General features: G+C 37.1%; 1 protein-coding gene across 6 annotated transcripts in view; it reads left to right on the top strand.

The window, feature by feature from the left end:
- Window positions 1–14832, top strand: part of LOC139120226 (pleckstrin homology domain-containing family A member 1-like) — a 28930-nt gene extending 14098 nt beyond the window's left edge. For 3 of the 6 annotated variants that reach the window (XM_070684437.1, XM_070684440.1, XM_070684442.1), the window contains 8 exons: window positions 289–432; window positions 1909–2055; window positions 3799–3867; window positions 4437–4501; window positions 5885–5948; window positions 6766–6855; window positions 10261–10324; window positions 12465–14832. In XM_070684437.1, the coding sequence (XP_070540538.1) occupies window positions 289–432; window positions 1909–2055; window positions 3799–3867; window positions 4437–4501; window positions 5885–5948; window positions 6766–6855; window positions 10261–10275 (594 nt within the window). In that variant the 3' untranslated portion in view covers window positions 10276–10324; window positions 12465–14832. The remainder of the gene's footprint in view (window positions 1–288; window positions 433–1908; window positions 2056–3798; window positions 3868–4436; window positions 4502–5884; window positions 5949–6765; window positions 6856–10260; window positions 10325–12464) is intronic. The other 3 variants (XM_070684438.1, XM_070684441.1, XM_070684443.1) reach the window with 1 other exon arrangement.
- The last annotated feature ends 4636 nt before the right edge of the window (window positions 14833–19468 follow it).

The following is a 19468-nucleotide window of genomic DNA, read 5'->3' as shown; positions in this document are numbered from 1 at the left end:
AAAAACTGCACAATCCAGGTCAGCAAAGGTCAGATGATGGCCCTGTATTCTGATTGGTTGATGTGCTCAACCAATTTGCATAAATGTCCCTGAAAAAAATCAGAGACATTCATGCAGATGAGATCAGGCTGTGATATTTCATTGCATTCATAGAATCCTGTTCTCTGAAAATCAAAGCTTCAGGTTTGGGCACGCTAATTTATTCGGTGAGAGTGAGCTGGGGCAAAACTGTTCCAAAAAACTTGTATTCCATCATTTAAATTTAAGATTTTTTCCTTCCTTCCTCAGCCAAACTCACCACATGATTTGGTTGTTGACTCAGACTTTGACATGCGCGGAAGTGTCAAGAGTACCACCTCCATGGGGAAAGAGAAAAAAATCAGTTACAGAACAGAAGTGGTCGGAGGAGTTGTTGTACAGACGCCCATTCACGTAAGCTGTGTTGCTATAGCATTTCCTGTTTATTGAAGATTCCATTATTTTTTATTGTACATCACAGTGACATGATTTCTCTTCTTTTCAAAATAATCCATACAAATTTTCAATATTTCATCACACTACCGGTATGTGTGATTCCAATAGCAATTGTACAATGGACGGGAGAGGGGGAAATCAACATGTAAGTTGCAGAAACCTGGAGTTGAATGAACAGTATCAGAGATTAAAATGAAACCAGCCAGGCATAGAGTTATTTCTTTCTCTGCTTGATCCATCTCAATCATGTCACATTGTGGTCAGTGACAGGAGGGTGAAAGCCTACAGGCCTCTGATTATATTTAACCCTTTCACCACCATGGTTTTGCCCAAACCCATGTTTATCGATGGTGATTGTGGGCCTGTCATCAGGGAATCAGGGGTGGACAGGTTAAAAGGCATCACGTAGTGTAGCATATGCCTGAGATGTGAGTCTTATAGAACCATTTGTATGCTCCAGTGTTGATATTTCATTTCAAAAAGTTTATACTTAGTCGTGTGTATTGAAAGATATGCTTTCTTAAATACTCATTTGCAATGCCATTGAGTGATGTAGTGTTAAACCAAGCCAAGAACTACAAACAGCTTCCCTTTTGATCTGAGTGAAAGGAACTGACTCAGTCAGAGTGAGAAAAGAGTCAACTTATATAAACGCATGCATCTTATAATAACTATGGTTTTTAGACACAAACCACTGTCTTTGTCAAGGGCAGTGAGCAGGTAAATATTACCAGTCATTTCATCAGGGTTCCCATGATATGTCAATGCACTTTGATCTAGTGACAGCAGCAATGTAACAGGGGTGGGGGTTCCAAATCATTTACCTGTGTTCCGCAATCTTTAGCAAAAACACTGCAAATTCACTTACCTTTGCAGGAGTTTAATTATTTTACATTTTCATAAAAGGTAGGCAGGGTAACATTTATTCCTGTCAGAGCAAAGCTGCCATCACTCTGACCTTAAATTGAACTGCTGCATGGGCATGAACTTATTATTGTAAATGGAAAAACTGGCACATGTCATTATTCTATTTTTATTCTAATCTTTATTCTGATATCACAATTTATTCAATGCCCTATTACAGGGTGGGGTTCATGCTAACCATGGTGTAAATAAGCAGCGAATGACGAGTAAAGTGCCTTGCTCAAAGGCACAACAGTGTGCTGAAGTGTTGAACACACCATCCCCTGACAGTGAGTCCACTATGGGTGTCAAACTCACCGTCCTCTGATAATGAGTCTGGCACCTGAACCAGCCCCACAAGGCCTCCTTATGCATGAGTGATGACCTATGCCCTTTAACCCTTTCACCGCCATGGTTTGCCCAAATCCATTGCTTTATTGTGAGTCAGAATCTGTTTACATGGGAAGGGGGGGGGAGGGAGGGGAGACGACATGAACAGGTTAAACTCAGCTGATTCTGTGTGTGTTACAGATGGGTGACAGTGACAGTGACAGCAGTGATGTTGACACTCAGTGTCACTCTCTGCCGCCGAGACTCTCGCCGACTCTCTCCAAGAGGAGACACCACAAGGGGTTCATTCCAATCAAGGAAGGTTTCTGTGTCAAACAAGGTGCTGTGGTAAGTGTTTCTGGTTTTGATATTCTCGGTTGTGAGGAAGACATTCTGATATATTACACAATCATTACAATACAAAATTATATTACAATAAAAACAATCATTAATTATGTAAATAAGCATAAAATATGCAAGCCACACCCTCCAAATATACCATATTTGATTCTGATCCAATAAGCTATTCTTGAGATAACGTGCCAACAGACAGACAGACAACACAGACATTAGCTCACATGTGTGAATATGTGACCTAAAAACCAGACAAGCAGTTCCTAATGAGATGTCATCTGAATAGAAATTCTGAACAGCAATACTCTTCAGACACAAATTAAGTGAGTGTCAGTGTGCAGTGGCACATTATTCACAGTACACATTTTGTTTTTTCTCGCCTTGCAAGTAAAACACACTTTTAATAGTCATCATACGAAAGCCTTCAAATAAAACCATTTTCTGATAAAACAGCCATCAGATGTAGCACGTATCAACTTGGTCAATTTTTTTACATGAATAAGTAATTTAAACCAAACTTAAAGATATGCTTGAAAGGCATCCAAAGAAATTTGAAAGATGATTGATAATTCATGGCCCAGATGCTTTGTGGCAAAATATTGAACTTTAAACCCCTTAATCTGCAGCAAAATGTACAGATAATTATATGTTTCTTTTGACTGCAATGAAAAAATCTTACGAAAACAAAATATCAATAGAGTAATAATAAAAGTAACTGCTCTGTACAAAAATATTTTTGATTTGAAAATTGTTGAATTTTTGAAGAGACAATAGTTGTACCTTTAGGTAATATTTTTCATTGTTTTGTACATGTACATTTCTTCATTGTACTCACCAGACCATGTTGGGATACCAAGTATTATTGATTGCAACACAATGTGTTATGAACACCTTGTGATGTTATTGTTGACAAATGAACTCTTGAATGGTCTAAACTTATAGTTGCAGACACTAACATCAGATGTGACTTGTATATGGGGTGTTGAACTGGAGGTATTTTAAAATGATGTTTGGAGTTCAATAGAGAAAGTGTATTGTTTTACTAGCATAATAAAATTACTGGAAAAAAAACAGCAGAAATTAACTTGGCTGTAAACAAGGTAGTAAAAGTGATAGATTATATGTTTGGTCTTTGGTGTCTCCGGTGTTTCGGTATCAATACCATCCAGATGTTTTAATAGGGTACCAAAAAAACACTGGCAGCACTCTATAGACCAGATTATGTAAAAACCTCAGAATTGAAATGAAACTGAAATCAAGACAGGTTTAGAGTTGTACAGCTATAAAAAACAACCCATGTCTTTGTTTTTTACTTGTGGAATTTTTATTGAAGATGTATGATGTATTGGTATCGGCAGGAAATTGAATTTGTCATATTTTTCTGAAAACAATTTCCCATCAATCAATTATCACTAATTAGTATAATTGTGTTACTTCAAAAATATCAGTAATAAACTTCCATATTCAAGGTGTTGATGGTCACCGAAGAGATACCTTGTCACATCAACAGGAAATCCTAGAAAGTGGTTTGAATTTGAAAGTTCATCGCAAATTGAACAGATTGTCAAATAAATTCAGTTTGCTAATTCAACATAATGGTAGAAAAGCAAATAAATAGCTGAAATCATTTACTTTGAGAAAATTCACCTCATGAATATGCATTAGTCTGAATAATATTATTTTAGTCTCCTTCAGTCCTCATCATTCATCATATCACTGTTTTTTTTATTCAACAAGATGAAGTCATGGAAACGAAGGTATTTTGTACTAGACGATAATGGGCTTTCCTACTACAAAGCTGAACATGTAAGTGATTTTTATCTGATACCTTCGATTTCCAACAGTTTGAACTGCAACTTAAGTGGTCATTGTCTCAGCTTTTGAAATGAACACCGTATCTGTGGCCTTATTTCGCATTGCTTGCATTTCTGAAATAACTGACATTTCGAGGTCATCGCTAGGATGCCATCGTGACTGTTACACCCTGGAGAACAAAGCAGAGTCCGTTGAACTTTTTGTTAATTTTGAATGAATGTTGAATTAGGGATTAGATTTGTCAATAACAGAAGTTCCTCATTTGATTAGTTATATTTATTTTGAATTTCCACATCCCCGAAAATGTACAGAAATCAAGAGTACCAGTTCATCAATGTATTCATTTGCCCCCATCTTTTTTTCACCTTATAGCAGTGTAAGTTGAGGTATGCCTTGACGAGACAATCTTCAAGACATTATTGTGCTTGTTTATGTCTCTGCAGTGCGTCAGATCCATAATAACAATGACTTTATCAGGTGGAATTATATGTTGATCAGTCTGAGTGGAAATGAAAAGAAAAAAAACTGAAAAAAATGTAAATTTCTTTGTTTACTTTCAGGATAAAGATCCCATAAGGACAATACATATGAGAGACATATTTGACTGTCGAGAATCTTCACAAGGGTAGGTGTACATTCTAGAATGCGAGGTTTTTAAGAACAAGGACATCAGCCCAGTCTATCTCCCAGCATGCATCAGAGGGCTATGTGTGGTCTGTTGTCTCATTGCATACTGCAAAATATGAATGCAGTCAAATAAAAAAAAAGGTGTTCCATACGGTGTTTTCAGAGAGTGTAAAATTGCAAACTGGACAAGCAAGCTGTGCAGTGGCGTGTTTCATACAAAACCAGCACAATTTTTCTGGTGATTTGAAATGCCAGCATGGAATGCGACTGGGTACCTGGAATGCTCAAAAATTATGGAATGGGCATTGTGTATTGCCTTTTGAGTGCACAGAATATTACATTGTTCTTGATGGTAAATGTATGATATGATTATATGTGTGTGTGTGTGGGGGGGGGGGGGCGTATTTCATGCTAAATGCTGTATCATTTTCAATATCTGACATGGATAATCAGCTATCAGCAATGCTGTGTTGAGTTGTAATATGTTTGGAAACTCTAGAATATGTAAGTTCATCGTTTGCATTTTACAGTGTCGGAGTCTTCGGTGTCGTTTCATGCAGTTATGTAGGTCATGGAAATCTCTGAAAATGTCCATCCACCCTTTCAGTTCTGCTTCCTTAATGTGTGTCTCATCCTTTCCATTCGAACACAAAGCTGTCCCATTTTATTGCCACTGCAGAATTGAAAACTTTTGTCCCTTTGCTGCAATCAATGTGTGAAGTAAGGTACAAAAAAAGAGGAACTTCCCGTGTGACTTGTATCATGACCTTTGAACTTTGGATCGACAGCGGAGTGGAATTTCATAAGTTTCTCATCCTATCAGTTCAGGGTCAGCTACAGGTCAGACCAGGGGCAATACCCTTTACATTGTTGCTACCATTTACAAGATATGGCATGGAAACTAGTTATTTCAGTCAAAAAATACCTTGCTTAGTATCGCTATTGAGGTAGTTTGTGCCTTGAAAGTGAAGGACTTAAACTTTTGCTCGAACTTTTCTCAAGCAAACTTTCAACCATTCTCTTTCATAATCAAGAATAAAAATCATGGGCCACTGCACAAATTTTGGTACCGGAGAAACAAATTACCCAATATTTACCGACATTTGAAATTCAAAATGGCCGCCATCCCTATGTTATCACTATAGGGCAAATGAAATTCCAGATTTTCACAAAACTAACTTTATTGACTCTGTAAACTTCAAAAAGAGCCCCCACAAGTGGTAGGTCAAAAGAATGTTGTAAAAGTTTGAGAGTCTAAATATCCATGTGTTTTGTAAAATGTACCATAATATAAATGTATATGCAATGTTGTTTTGATTTCATGATCATCGGAATTTTTAAGTTGTTTTTTTAAAAATTGAGTGTATTTTTGTTGTTATAGGACGACACTCCTGAGAGATAATTTATTTGAATTGGTGACAGTAAACAGGACATTCTATATCCAGGTGAGTAGTGAAGTGACTGCATTGTCCTCTATACCAACAAAGTCTGTCAGTTGGCCTATCTCATGACCCCTATTTGACCTTACCATCCTGGTTTTTTTCTCAGACTCACAACTGTTCTTGCCTCAAAATTTTGAATTAGGAGATACTGGTTACCATAAAAATACCAGGATGTGAGGTCATGTAAGGGTCAAGGACAGGCGGATCACAGGTGGACCACTGGCCTTATCTCTTTCGATAGAATTAAACAGAGATAATAAGCATAGTTTTATTGTGAAATATTTCATTAAGCCATCCTTTTTAGTTCTCGCCAAATGAAAAACCATTGATGAAATAATGCTTATTCAGCATTTTTGGGGGGCTTTATTTGCTAAATTTCCTGGACTGAAACGTTCCTGCTGATGTGCAGCTGGCTCGGAGGGTTACATCAGATTGGTCAATTTTTGCTTATTCACAGCAACTTAGGGAATCTGTTGTGTATGATTCAATGATATCGGTAAGATCAGCCAACCAGTTGGATAATAGCTTCTGAAATGCTGCACATTAGCCCAACATTAACCTCCATTGATAATCATGAACTTTGTAAACAGTTGCGAAAGAGAAATATAAAAAAATCCATATCCAGAAAAATTACAGTATTTTCAACTTTGCTGATTGTAATTCCATCATTTAGGAAAGCTGACCCAGTAGTCACCATAGTTCATGCTGTTATGTGATGAGACTGGAGCTTGTATTCACCAAATAATAGTCTCTGAGCTACTTTATGATATGCATTGGATTTTAAATTTCTTATTTTCTCGATCATTATTGTTTTTTGTAGGCGGACAGCCCTGAAGAAATGCAGAGTTGGATTTCGTCAATCTGCGGTGCAATCATGGCAAGGAGAGCAAGTTCAGCAACCAACACAAGGGTGAGTCCCAGCATCAGATATAGAATCATCAAGGACCAAATCAGACTCTGTTTGATCCTAACTTTAAAAAATGTTTAAAAAATGTGACCGATATGTGACATAACTTGCTTTAAGCCATGCTGTGTTGTCACCACACAAAGTGCATGAATTTCACCAACCCAAATCAGTTCACGATGTATCCATTCCTTCAAGATTCACACTGCAACTTAGCACAGAAATCTCATGACAACAAGAAAAAATTCATATGCCTACTATTATTAATAGAATGTTTTTATTTTATTAGCAATGATGCTTACTCTAAGCTTCATTTCTGATATTTTCATGTTCTATTTTCAAGTGTCTCAGAAAAGCCTAGATGGGTAAATTATTCAATATTAGGCCAAAAAAAATTGATTTGTTTCCGGTCACCGCCCGTATCACTTCAAAGTGTGTGCGTCAACTCTTTTTTTTCCTGTTTTTCATTTGCCCCTGTGGAAAAAAGGGAAAAACGTATCAAATTTCACCAAAAATAAAAAAATTGAAAGAAATCACGTCGCCGCATCATTTTGGCCACATGTCAATGACCAGAAACAAACCTATTATTTTTTTTGGCCTTACTAGAGACAAAATGAAAAATATATAGTAACAGGAGATAGTTTTTCTTGTTAATCTTCCACTTTCTAGGGAACGTCATAAATAAAATTACATGGAACAGTAGTCATTTCTAGATTTGCAGGGAACAATGTTGAAGTTTACTCAAACAAAAGATGAATTACACTGTTTTCTACTTGTCAGTTATACTGGAGTGCTCCTTTGCAAATCCCATCTGAAGGGAGTTTTTATCCAAAGGCTTGCAAATTTCAGCTTGGAATGAATATGTTTGTTCATCATTCAACAATGAGAATACCAGTGCAAGACAAGCCCTCTGCACTTGGCATCTTGCCAGAATGATGCGTGATCAAATTATATTCTAATCTGTGTGCATAAGAAATCTCTACACCTCCACACAAAACAATAATGAGTATGACTTCATAGTGATGCGGTGACTTCCGACATCGTAGCTTTGCTAACGGTAAACTCTGTTTCCTGGTACAGTCAAGTTCCTGTACCAGATAACATGTATTGATTTCACAGACACCAAAAAAAAAATCAGGACATCATGTGACCTCTTTGTCTCTGCTTGGTACAGACAATAGCCTTATCAGTTTCCGGGTCTTCTGATCAAACCACAACATGGATAATTCTGGCTTTACACTCTAGTACTACATCACAATTTTCCAGGCATCGGGAAGTGAAAAATACTTCTGTAGCTGGTCATTTTAGACATTTAGATGTCACGCTGACATATCGTTATTGATATTCTTTCTAAATTCACACATGCATATCCTGTACGGAATAAACCCTTTTAGTCAGAGGAAACATTCCCCTACATAAGACATTTTAGTTTAGCATCTCCATTAGGCATAGTGTCATTAAGATTGTAAAGGAAGAGGTCCATTTCCGTGTCAAGAGTGCTAATTCATCAAAAGCAGGATGGTTTCAATTCAAAGACATTTAGGTTTAAATTGCCGTCATTGTTTTCACTGTAGTTTGTTGGCATTTTTTACCCAATATTCAGAGTTTAAAGTTCAATTATGTGATAAGAGTAAATGTGTGATCCTAAGAATGAGAACACAGAATTGCTCATCAGGGGTGTCTATAATGTCTGCCTAGTAAATTGCTTCCCTAGGTTGAATTCCCTAGACCAAAATTTCATCAACGTCAACCTGGATCACAGCATGATCTGATTTAAAACTCATGCAGAGATGACATATACCCAAGAAGTAACCAAGAAATGAGAACAGCAAATAGTTTTTAAAATGTGGAAAACATCACCATCTATCTCCGTATCAAATTCTTAATTTTTGGTGACTGCCTTTATATAGGTGTAGAAATTGAGCAGTTGTGACTCAATACAAACCTGAGCTCCTGTTTTGGCATTTGTCACCATGGATACCACAGTGTGCCCTTGAACGTGCAATATTTCTGAACTCTTTGAATCAATTTAGGAATTTTTTTAGCTCACATTTGGTATACCAATGTGAGGTTATCTTATAAGCTGAATCAGTTCATTTGCATCTGATTTGCATGTCTGTATATTTGTGGGTATGTGCGGATGTATGTCCGTCACACACAAAGGCTCCCATACCGCCAAAGCTACCGTCTCAGTATTTGGTGTACAGGTAGATGTAGGGGTTGAGATGTGAATTTGTTCAAATGAACACATCAGTGTCAAAAATGTGCAAATGAGGTAAGAAAAAGGGAAATCCTGAAAGTGTGCAGGAGTGGTGGCAGTGAACTGAATCAGCCCACACATCTGAATAAGAGGATTTTGACCTTAAACCTATTTGTATGCAGGGTACCTATTATGTTTGGGAGTGGTAGCAGTAACTGAAACAGCTAATTGATCATTTCCTGTCATTGTTTATGAACTGTGACATATTAACAGATATGCTGAAACCACATGGATGTCTATTTTTGTACATCCATGGTTGAAAGATTCTCTGCTATGCATGTTGCTAAAGTTGACCTTCGATCAGTACCTAAAGTTTCAGACCTAATTTACTTTTGTCATTCTTAATTTTCTGGTTTAAATATTTCTTGTTGTTTTTCTGGTTGTACTGTGCAGAAATTGTCATAACATCAACGTATAATTTTCCTGCACTGAACAGAGATAGAAATAAGACTTATTGTTGATCTTTGGTATGTACCAATTCTGATCAAATTTGAGCGACACACCGTATAATTGCGGTATTTTTTTGAAATTTCCAAGGATTGGCTGATACCAGTACAATTGTAATGTGTAAAATTTTCATCAGATGGAGAGAATTATGATGAGTCAGTCTGAGTGTCATGTATAATTGGCTAGGAGGACATATTGACTGTTATATTTGTCTAGACATTTGTTTGGATACAGAAATCTTCTGGATTTAAAAAAAAAATTGTGATACATTGACATTCTCAAATGTATCATGTGTCTGCTTGTACTTCAAATATAACTGCTGCCACCATCCTTTCATCAATGCGTTGCAGTTTATCAGGCACCATCATTTCAGTTCATAGAAGTTTATCAGAACAGTGTCAAAAGGTAATAATCAATCACCTCACATACATAATTTTTTCCCCCAGCATGCAGCATCTCCCAGGTAACATTGTTAACGAGAAATAAAACAATTAAAATTAAATGCTAGCATAGATTCGTGCAAACTTGTCATGCTTGGTCAGTGTTTTCATCCATGCATTGTCAATCCCATAATATTCCATTTTGCTCCTCACCGTGATCCAGTTTTTTTCTCTCCATTTTTGTGTTGACCATTTGTGACCATTCCTGACACGTCTCTCTTTCTCTCTTTCTTTTTTTTTGTTGACAAATCTTTCTATTTGAAGGTTTCATACGTGTAGTAATATGCCAGATGCTAGCGGTTGCTGTATTCCCTCACCCTTCATCAAGGTAATGCACAAGAATGGAAAAATAAAAAAACAAACAAACAGATGATAAGCTAAAAGGAAAAGCTCACGTGTTCTTGTAAATTTAACACAAAGAAATGTTTAACATTACTAATGTCATGACGTCACACCTTTTTTGCATTTTCTCCTACCCATAATCCTTTTCATTTGTTGCATTTTGCAAACCGGTGGCTGCGAAGGGAGGTCTCGAAATGATTTGTGTGCATGTGGAGTGCTTGCTGCAAGCTGCATTGAATGTGTTCTTTGCTCTTAACCTGTTCACCCCTACTTGCCAATGGTATGCCCCATTCAAATGCAGGAAAACCATTGGACTACGTTTGGGCTACAGCATTGGTGGTAGGGGTGATAGGGGTACTAAGGATGGGTGTTTTACTAATATGAACTAAATTGTACAAACTAACTGTATGAGGGTATGGCATATTTATTTCATGACTCCTTTTTTTTCAGTAAAATGTTGGTATTTTCAGACACCTTGAAGTTTTTCTGTGAGGGATTTCATTCCAGTGCAACAAAGTTTCATTTATTCCACACTACAGCCAACCTTGGATTATGAACTTTGATTCCCAGAGTTCTGGTATCTTTCCGCTTTTCCACTTCCAGAGATTTTTTCCCATTCCATCACCATTGCAATCATCATCATATGAACACATCTGAAATTTGATTGATTAATCTGATATGCACAGATTACAATCTTGCTTTATTGAAAGGAGTATGCACATCACATATTAAGTACTTTGTCTGTAAATCATATGATCTTAATCAGACAAATCAAGAGTATTAGTCCAAGCCTCAATATTTGTTGTAAAACATCGCTGTATCTTATATGTGTGCTTTCTTTTTTAAACTAAAAAATTGGACCATTGACTATGCCTTGCAGAAACTAAGGAAATCTAATTTGACTTCCTATTCTTATATTCTTGATTATTATTATTATTATCATTATCATAATAAAGAACATGGTCTTTGTACCATTGTTCCAAGTGCCTGATAAATGTTATAAAGATTTAGACAGGGATTACCAAGTGACGTTTGAAAGTGTACATGAAGTTTGATGAAGCCCGACCAATCATTAGGTTTGGGGTGGAGGGTTGGGGGTTGGTGGGTTTGGAAGGGGGGTTTAAACTTATTTCACTTTCAAGTTTGTAAATTTTATCTAGATATCCTACTAAATGACTTTGAAGTTACCAACGGATTTATGATTCTTAGAAAACCATCCATGGAAAATGGAATGCAAGATGAGCAAGTTGTCTGAATTGGCTTAAAACAGAAAGTAATTGCACTTGAAAGGACATGTTCTCACTTAAATTCTACGCTCCACCATAAAATGGATGATTTTCATTTTGAAATGTCATGTGTTTCATTGTCAAATATTGTCCCCACCCTGTACGATTGCCGACTTTTGGCTATCTCAAGGCTGATTTGCCTGAGAAACAAGCCACTGTATAGACGGAGTATGATTTGCAGTGTTAAACTACCAATGTTGTTCTGGTGCTATAACTTACCCTACATTTCTCTTCTTTATACCTGTTTCCATAGCAACTTGTATATAGTGTCTTACTTTCTGATATTGAATTATTCAGCAACTTTATCATTTTACTAGACCAGACCAGACTATCAGGATATCACACAATATGTAACCTAAAACCATGACTTTATTATCATTTCCTTTACCATAAACCAAGTGTTTTGTATGTACAAATCAAAATCGTCCCGTAGTCGCCAAACATTGAATTTAAAATTACCCTAAAACTAACACATTTTCTTTGTGTGTGTGTCAAAAAAGATAATTATATTTGTGTTGTTACATGCTATAACTAACATTTCAACTTTCTTTCAGGAATGTAGCCTGATGGTTCTATTTTTCTGTGTCAAGGGAATTCATATGATGTTGAGTCTATCTGTGTGCTGATTTTTCTCTTTTCTCATCACAACTGGCATGTTTACCTGGGTTGGTGTACTTTTGTAATCTCTTTGTGTGCAGTTTCGGTGACGGTGGGGGTCAACTACAGGCGATTCACTTCACGTGGGGTCAACTTCAGGAGGTCTATTTTAAGTTTTCTCAAACTTCATCGCTCATTCCTTTTTCTTTTTGTTATTTGTTTTGAAATCTTGTCATATTGCAGACATCAACACTTTAGGAGTACCAGAGTGGAACCCTTCTTGAAAAACTCGCGGATGCATAATATTATTTCTGCTTATCATGAACGGTCTCACCGGCACTACCAGTTTTTGGAATGTTACGCAGCCAGCAACTAGATACGCAACCTGCAGTGCCAACACAGTGCATTTGGAGCTCAAGGATAGAGACAATACTATAATGTGATATAGTTGCAAGTTTCATTTCATCTGTGGAATATGAAAAGACAAGATATGTTGCAGTTGCCCTGCTGACCGTGGTGTTTTAATGGAAATCTTTTTAAAGGACTCTATGAGCCTGTGCTAACCAATATATTCGGTGGAATCTGAGAGCCAACCGCTGGAGCTTATGGAATCTGAACTTGCTGCTTTAAACCAATGGAATTTTTTTTTAAGTTTAAGACTTAAAGCTGAACATTGAAAAATGTAAGGTTGCAGAACTTTGTTACTGCAATATCGTCATGGAAATAAGTAATATTTTTAACACATACAATAAGCATATTGCATTGCATATTGACTGTGTGTATGAATTATCTTTCGTTTGAAATTTTGATGTGAAAAGGAGCAAAATTGCTTGAAGGACGTTTAATTGATTACTTCAAGAGCAATTAATTGTAATATAAAATCATGTGACTTTGATATGCTGCTTTTAGTATTTTACATAGCAATGCCTTTACTAGCACTGCTAGTCATGTGACCAACATATGCCCTCATGATGTCTCACTAGTCATGTGACTAACATGTGACCCTGACTACACACTGATGTCCCAGTGTGCCTGCATTTGGAAAGACAGCAAACATTACATGTTGGAGTTTTTATAGTTTCAAGTATACAATCTAAGGTCAGAATACAGTTTACAGAGTAAAAAAAGTCCAAGCCATCATGTCTATGTTATTAAAGTAGTACAGGCATATGCAAATTTAATGAAATGAACGCACAGAGTTAGATGTTTAATTATAGTCAGGTTTGCAGGAATGCTTTGTATGCAAGTGGCGGCTATCATGAGAATGTGAAGTATGAAAATAACGAAATGAAGGTTGCAGATATGAAATAGATAGTCGATGTGTCTTCATTGATTCTTCAAGGCTTAGGCAAAGTCAGACATCTGAGTTTTACCAGAGTTACTTGATTACGGTTTTGTGTCAAAAATTAGAGGACCCTCACATCAGGATACAGTACTCAACATGGCAGCCTGATTCAGCGCATTTCATTTTAACTTTCCAATTGGTTAGACATAAATAGGAAGGAAAGTTAACAGCATCACAATTTGACAAAATACGATGTACTAGGCGCAGTGTTTTCATGACCCATGCATGTTACTAACTTGGTAGTTCTATGTTAAACTGTGCTTGAACCTAATCTTTAATTGTGATCGTTGACAAGGTAGTTTACGAGTGATCAAGAGGGAGTTCATGTGACAAAGAGATGATCACAAAACAGTCATATGATGGGAAAAAACTCACTTGGAGGCTAAGTTTGCTGATCCTTAAGCGAGTCTGTCAAGTTATAATGACACCAGTCAGGGATCACTGGTGTTTTGCAGAGTTTTGGTGAGGTTTATACCAGATTTTTTTCGTTCTGACAATTTTCCACCCAAGGTTTTGTTTCAAAAACCATCAAATACCATTGGTCGGTGATCATGGTTGACCAAGGTTAATAACATGGTCAACCACGTTTGATGCCCATGGTCAACCATGTACATGTATAACCATGGTTAACTACCTTGGTTTACCGTGGTTGACAATGGTGACCATGGACAACCATGGTAATTTGTGCCATTTAACAAACATGGTCGACCATAAACTACCAAGGTTGACAATGGTCATATGACCATGAACTAACATGGTAGTTCATGTTAGACCACCGACACTTTCGCCTGGGTAATGTTGGTGATCAGTCTCACCCAGTGTTATTTATCAGTGCCTTTTACAAGAAAACTCTGCACTGTATACATTTGATAAACAGTGAGTCACTGTTAAGTCAAGATTTCATAACTGTGCGTATGATGGAATGAAAATGTCTTCAAATAATACCAACTTTTTTGATACTCATGGAGGGTCGTCCTTTAGGATGACAAAACATACAGTTACATATGTGTACATACTAGTATTATAATGCCAGGTTTTGTCCATTGATGTTGGATTTTCAATATACATCAATAACATCAGAAGAAGTTTTGTGTTTGTCATTTTACACTTTTCCTGTCCGACAACGATGTCTTGATTTTTTGGTTGAGCAATAGTGGTGGTCTCATTTTAAGCTGTGACAGAGATATGAAGTTGATTTTAAATTTCTGAGGTTGCATTTGAATTTAAAGTTCCTTGCTAACATCAGTAAAAGCCGTTGTAAGTTAACATGTCAGCGTTTTGGTGTGGAAATATCATTGTCCCCTTTACTAGAGTGCTGTATCTCCAAAATGTATTCAATGATGTAATTGGTGGCAACCATTTTTAGAGATTGCAGGGGTGTGAAAGAGGTCTGTTTTGAAGTATTGACTCCATTTTTATCCACTTTTCAGAGATTTTCGTGTTACAGTTGACCAGCTCCGAGTTTTTGTTCATTCATATTTTTTACTATCGCCATGGTAATCCCATTTTTGTAACTGTGATGTAGAAAACTATACACACATTCGTAAATGAATGGCCAAACAGACAATGCTGCATTGTAGACTCCCAACTTATTGTTTTTAATCATAATTAAATCTGTAAAATAATTGCAGTACTCTATAGGGACTAAGGATAATTATCAACATGCGGATGGCATATGAAACTTCATGTGTTTCACCTCGAACTTCTTCCCTGAAACGTAATTTTGAAGTGCGAAAATCAGACAGTAAATTATGATTTGAACCGCAACCGTCATGATGATATAGTTTTTTTGAGATCTTTTGTCGACAAACATTCAAAACAAAATCTAAATGGGTAGGTATCACGTTCATGCAGTTATCATGGCTTTACCATTCAGTATGGTTGTCATCGATAGTCAAAACAAAGCTATATACACTTCCCGCCTTAAAACCAAAGGAGTTCTGTTTGTCATGCGCATATTTTAATGATCCACAGGTCCCCCTAGCATGTTGTAAATTTTTTAACAAAAGAAACATAAACCCTGATTTTCTGTATAGTGTCCCATCAGACAGGACAAAACAATATGTTTTTATGTCAGAGCATTCCTAAAGAAGACTTGGGTAGTAATTTACTGAGCTTCAATCATATATTTTATCTGCCTATTGAAAGTGGAAAAGCGGTCAACTTCAAATAAAAAAAGAGAAACAAAAAACATGAATCAAGGCTTTTAACTTGTTCCAGCAAATCATAAACGGTAAGTTCAAAAGATATCAAATGTACTGAATATGATTTTTAATGTGAGTGTGCAGTGCTTGCAATATAAATATTTTGAAATTATGGTATATCTATCATTCGTGGGATATTTATTTGTGACAGTTTTGAGTAAGTCAAGTTCCCTTTTTAAGGTTGTACATGTCTCCCTCTGCAGGGAAACTTTAAAAACCGTCCCCTTGTCAATCAAGAACAAAAGTCCGGGGTCAGCCTGCAAAATTTTATATCAGAGAATTTACCCAATATTCACTGCCCCTTGAAAAATGGCTGACATCCTTGTGTAAGACTATATAGGAAGGGAAAAAATAGATTTCACAAAATAAGCTGCAGAAAACTTGATATACTCAAAGAGCTTCAAAATATGAGCGTCAACAAGGGGTAGACAAAAAAGGATGGTAAAAGTCGGAGTCCTAATCCGGGGTCCTAATGTCTGTCCCTGAGGCACACCTTAATATCAGACCAGCCAAGCATGAGGTCTCGAGTTTGTGACTTCTATTAGACTAAAACATTTGCAGGTTCAATATTTTGTTATCCAATTTCGTTCCGAGGCATAGATTGGAATATATGGCATTTTAACAGATTTGTCTATCACATCAATGCAGCAGTATATCCGGCAATCAGCAGAACTGATTGTGTTCAGATCAGACAGTAATTGCTCTTATGACAGTGAAATTCCATTTATGTCGAAATTTGACAGTGAAACGCCATTTGTGTCCAAATTTATCGACTTTTCTGCAGGTTACGACGAACAAATCGTCAACAAAGTATGATGTGCAGTTTCGATGGCTACACCGTATGCATCAACGAAAGTCGACATAATGTAATATATGCATAATGGCTTCTTTTTTTAATGTTTGTTCTTTCACACTACAAATATGTCCCTTGGCTAAAGCTGTTTCAGTTCCTTACATTATAAACGTTAATAAAATTAGCCTAGTTCTCCTTGACGACTAGAAATTTCTCATAGACGGCAATGGCATGTGCATGGGTTGACGAATTTCTGTGAAACTACCCAGTATGTTCCTGAACTGGAGGTAATTAACTCAATACACTCATTGCTTATCGCAAAGGTTAGGCAGAGTTATCTGAAAAGTAAGTGTCACAGTATAAAGTGAAGTATTTGGACCTCCTACTTCTGTACACCGCGTGTTCCGGACGTTCTTCTAATTGTAACAGGAGAACCATTTGATTTGTGGGGGGAAAATGTCGGCAGGTGAATAAGAAGAAAAATTGATCCAGTAATGTCTTGAGAAAAAAATTGATCATAGCAGACCAAAGAAAATGAATGTCAAAAAATTTGGGAAATCTGATTCTCTAGAGGTGCGCCGCCTTTGGCGGCGCTAACATTTTTCAAAATACATGAGGAAGTCTGATGTCTTTTAGCCAGTGTTCGTGATACAAACAATAAAATGTAGGTCAAAACTCGTTCCACAAAAGGCTGTAGTTGTATGCTACGTTCTGGCAAACACGTTTCATGGTTTATGACGCAATAAAGATAGAGATGTTTTCAGTCAGCTCCTCATTGATTTTTTACCAGTTATCTCTGGTACATAAAATTGAAATAACAGACGTTTGGATTACAAAGTGTAACTCTTTCCGAACTCACATCACAGGGGATATTAGATTGTGTATCTCCACAAGATGCTCTAGTAGTTTTTTCCAGTTTTTTACGAATCGATTTCAATAGACAATTCATTAGAGGCAATGCCTTTGTTTTACACAATCTCTGTCCTCTGATTTATTATTATCTGTCCTTTGCTCACATAGAATACTACTCGTTATTTTTGGATGTGCAGTTGTTAAAGGGATATGGTCGTCGGAACTGCACTCTAAGGTCGTAGGGGACCCGTACGACCAATGGCAACACTGTATCCAAAGTACGATGGTGATTGATGACAGTTAAAACATGTATGTCATAATCTACATCGTATAATTTAAATGTTGCAGCTATGATGATAAGGTGCATCTAGATATCGTGCACGAAATGCATTGTTTGTAAACAAGAAACTCGCACAGCCGCAGTTCCGACGACTGTTTCCCTTTAACCAGTGACATGCAAATCGACTTAAGAACCGCATATTAATTTTTTTAATTTTATTTTATTTTTATTTTTTTAATCAGTCTATCATCCAACAGGCGTTAGCCCAATTACAGGATGAGGTATGCATAACCTACTAAAACCCCCAATGGAGCACTGAGGAGTAAAGTGCCTTGCTCAAGGGCACAACACCGTGCTGGAGTCTCGAACTCACCATCCTCCGACAGTGAGTCCGTTACTCTGGACCTACTGGGTCTTGAACCGGGTCTCGAACTCACCACCCTCTGATAGTGAGTCCGTTACCCTAACCACTTAGCCACGGTGCCTCCAAAAACTGGTGGTAAAAAAATTTGCATTGCTTCCACATGTGGAAACAAATTGATGCAGGACAGATAATAGGAAAAGAAATGCTGCCATACCCATTTTCTCCAGCCCTCCCTCCCTCCCTGAAATTAAATGGTTCTCCCCTAAGAGCTTGGGGAGCATTGGGATTACAAGGGCGCCTCCAAAGTTGGTTCTGAACAACCCCGACAGTGTCTGACCGAAGGTTTTATATTGCACTGAATTTTCCCAAACGCCCAAGCACGACCGATTGGTGAAAAATTTACAGTGATCAGTAATTCCATAGCCGTAACTGGGGGAGGGGGAAAAGTGCAAATTTTTCGAACACACAGAGATGCTGATAAAGTCGCTAATATTTACGGGGTGATTCCCAGCACGCGTGATTTGAATTCTCTGAATACTCAGTTACTACACTGACACTTCGCTATTACTTCTATTGTTGCTATGGTTTATTGTACGCTTTACTAACTGAATCAAGTGTTACTTTTTGCAATGCGCTGAATAAAATGTAGATCTTTTACGGTTTAAACGAATAATTAAACATCTTTGTGCGGGGAAATGCAAAAAGAAGCACTAGCACATATAGACTCTGCATTTAGTCGAAGTAACACAGTTAGAGTAGTCTCTTTCATTTGAACACTGTCAGCCATCGCAATTTGCCAAAAATGTCAGACAGTGAAAGTCCGAAAAACAACGTCGCGTCTAGCAGTCTATTTTGACATTTGTCAGGAAGCAGGGATTGTAAGCATACCATTTTGTAGCAGGCCAAAGGAAAAACTCGTTCAACGTGACGTCAGGTCGCATGAATGCATCGCAGTGACTACGAACGCGTTCGATCTAACCTTTTAAGATAGTGTGTGCTTCGAAAGTGAAAGTGTTAAAGGTATACTGTCACCTGTTCCAATTTTGCCACAGATACTATGGAAAGAGAAATTCTAATCAATCACAGAATTTAAGCAGGTGGCCGCTTTTTAAACACAGCGCCCTCACATGGGCATTTTGATACAAAGAACGCCCTTTGATCATATATCATGTATATAGGCATATTTAAATTACCAGTGACTGTATACATTTAAACTTTTGGTCAAACTTTCTTAAATAACACGTTCAACCTGTCTCTTACCAAGCAACAATAAAAGTTCGGGGTTACCATGCAAAGTTTGGAACTAGCGAAAAAATCACCCAACATTTTGTGATATTTGAAATAATTTATTCAAAATGGCCTCCATCCCTGTGCTAACTCTATGGGCGAAAATTAATTTTCGAAAAAAC

Source organism: Ptychodera flava, chromosome 20, assembly GCF_041260155.1.
Source record: "Ptychodera flava strain L36383 chromosome 20, AS_Pfla_20210202, whole genome shotgun sequence".
Classification (NCBI taxonomy): domain Eukaryota; kingdom Metazoa; phylum Hemichordata; class Enteropneusta; family Ptychoderidae; genus Ptychodera; species Ptychodera flava.
Note: the sequence above shows the minus strand (reverse complement) of the source record. Positions and strands in the feature narration are given on the sequence as shown.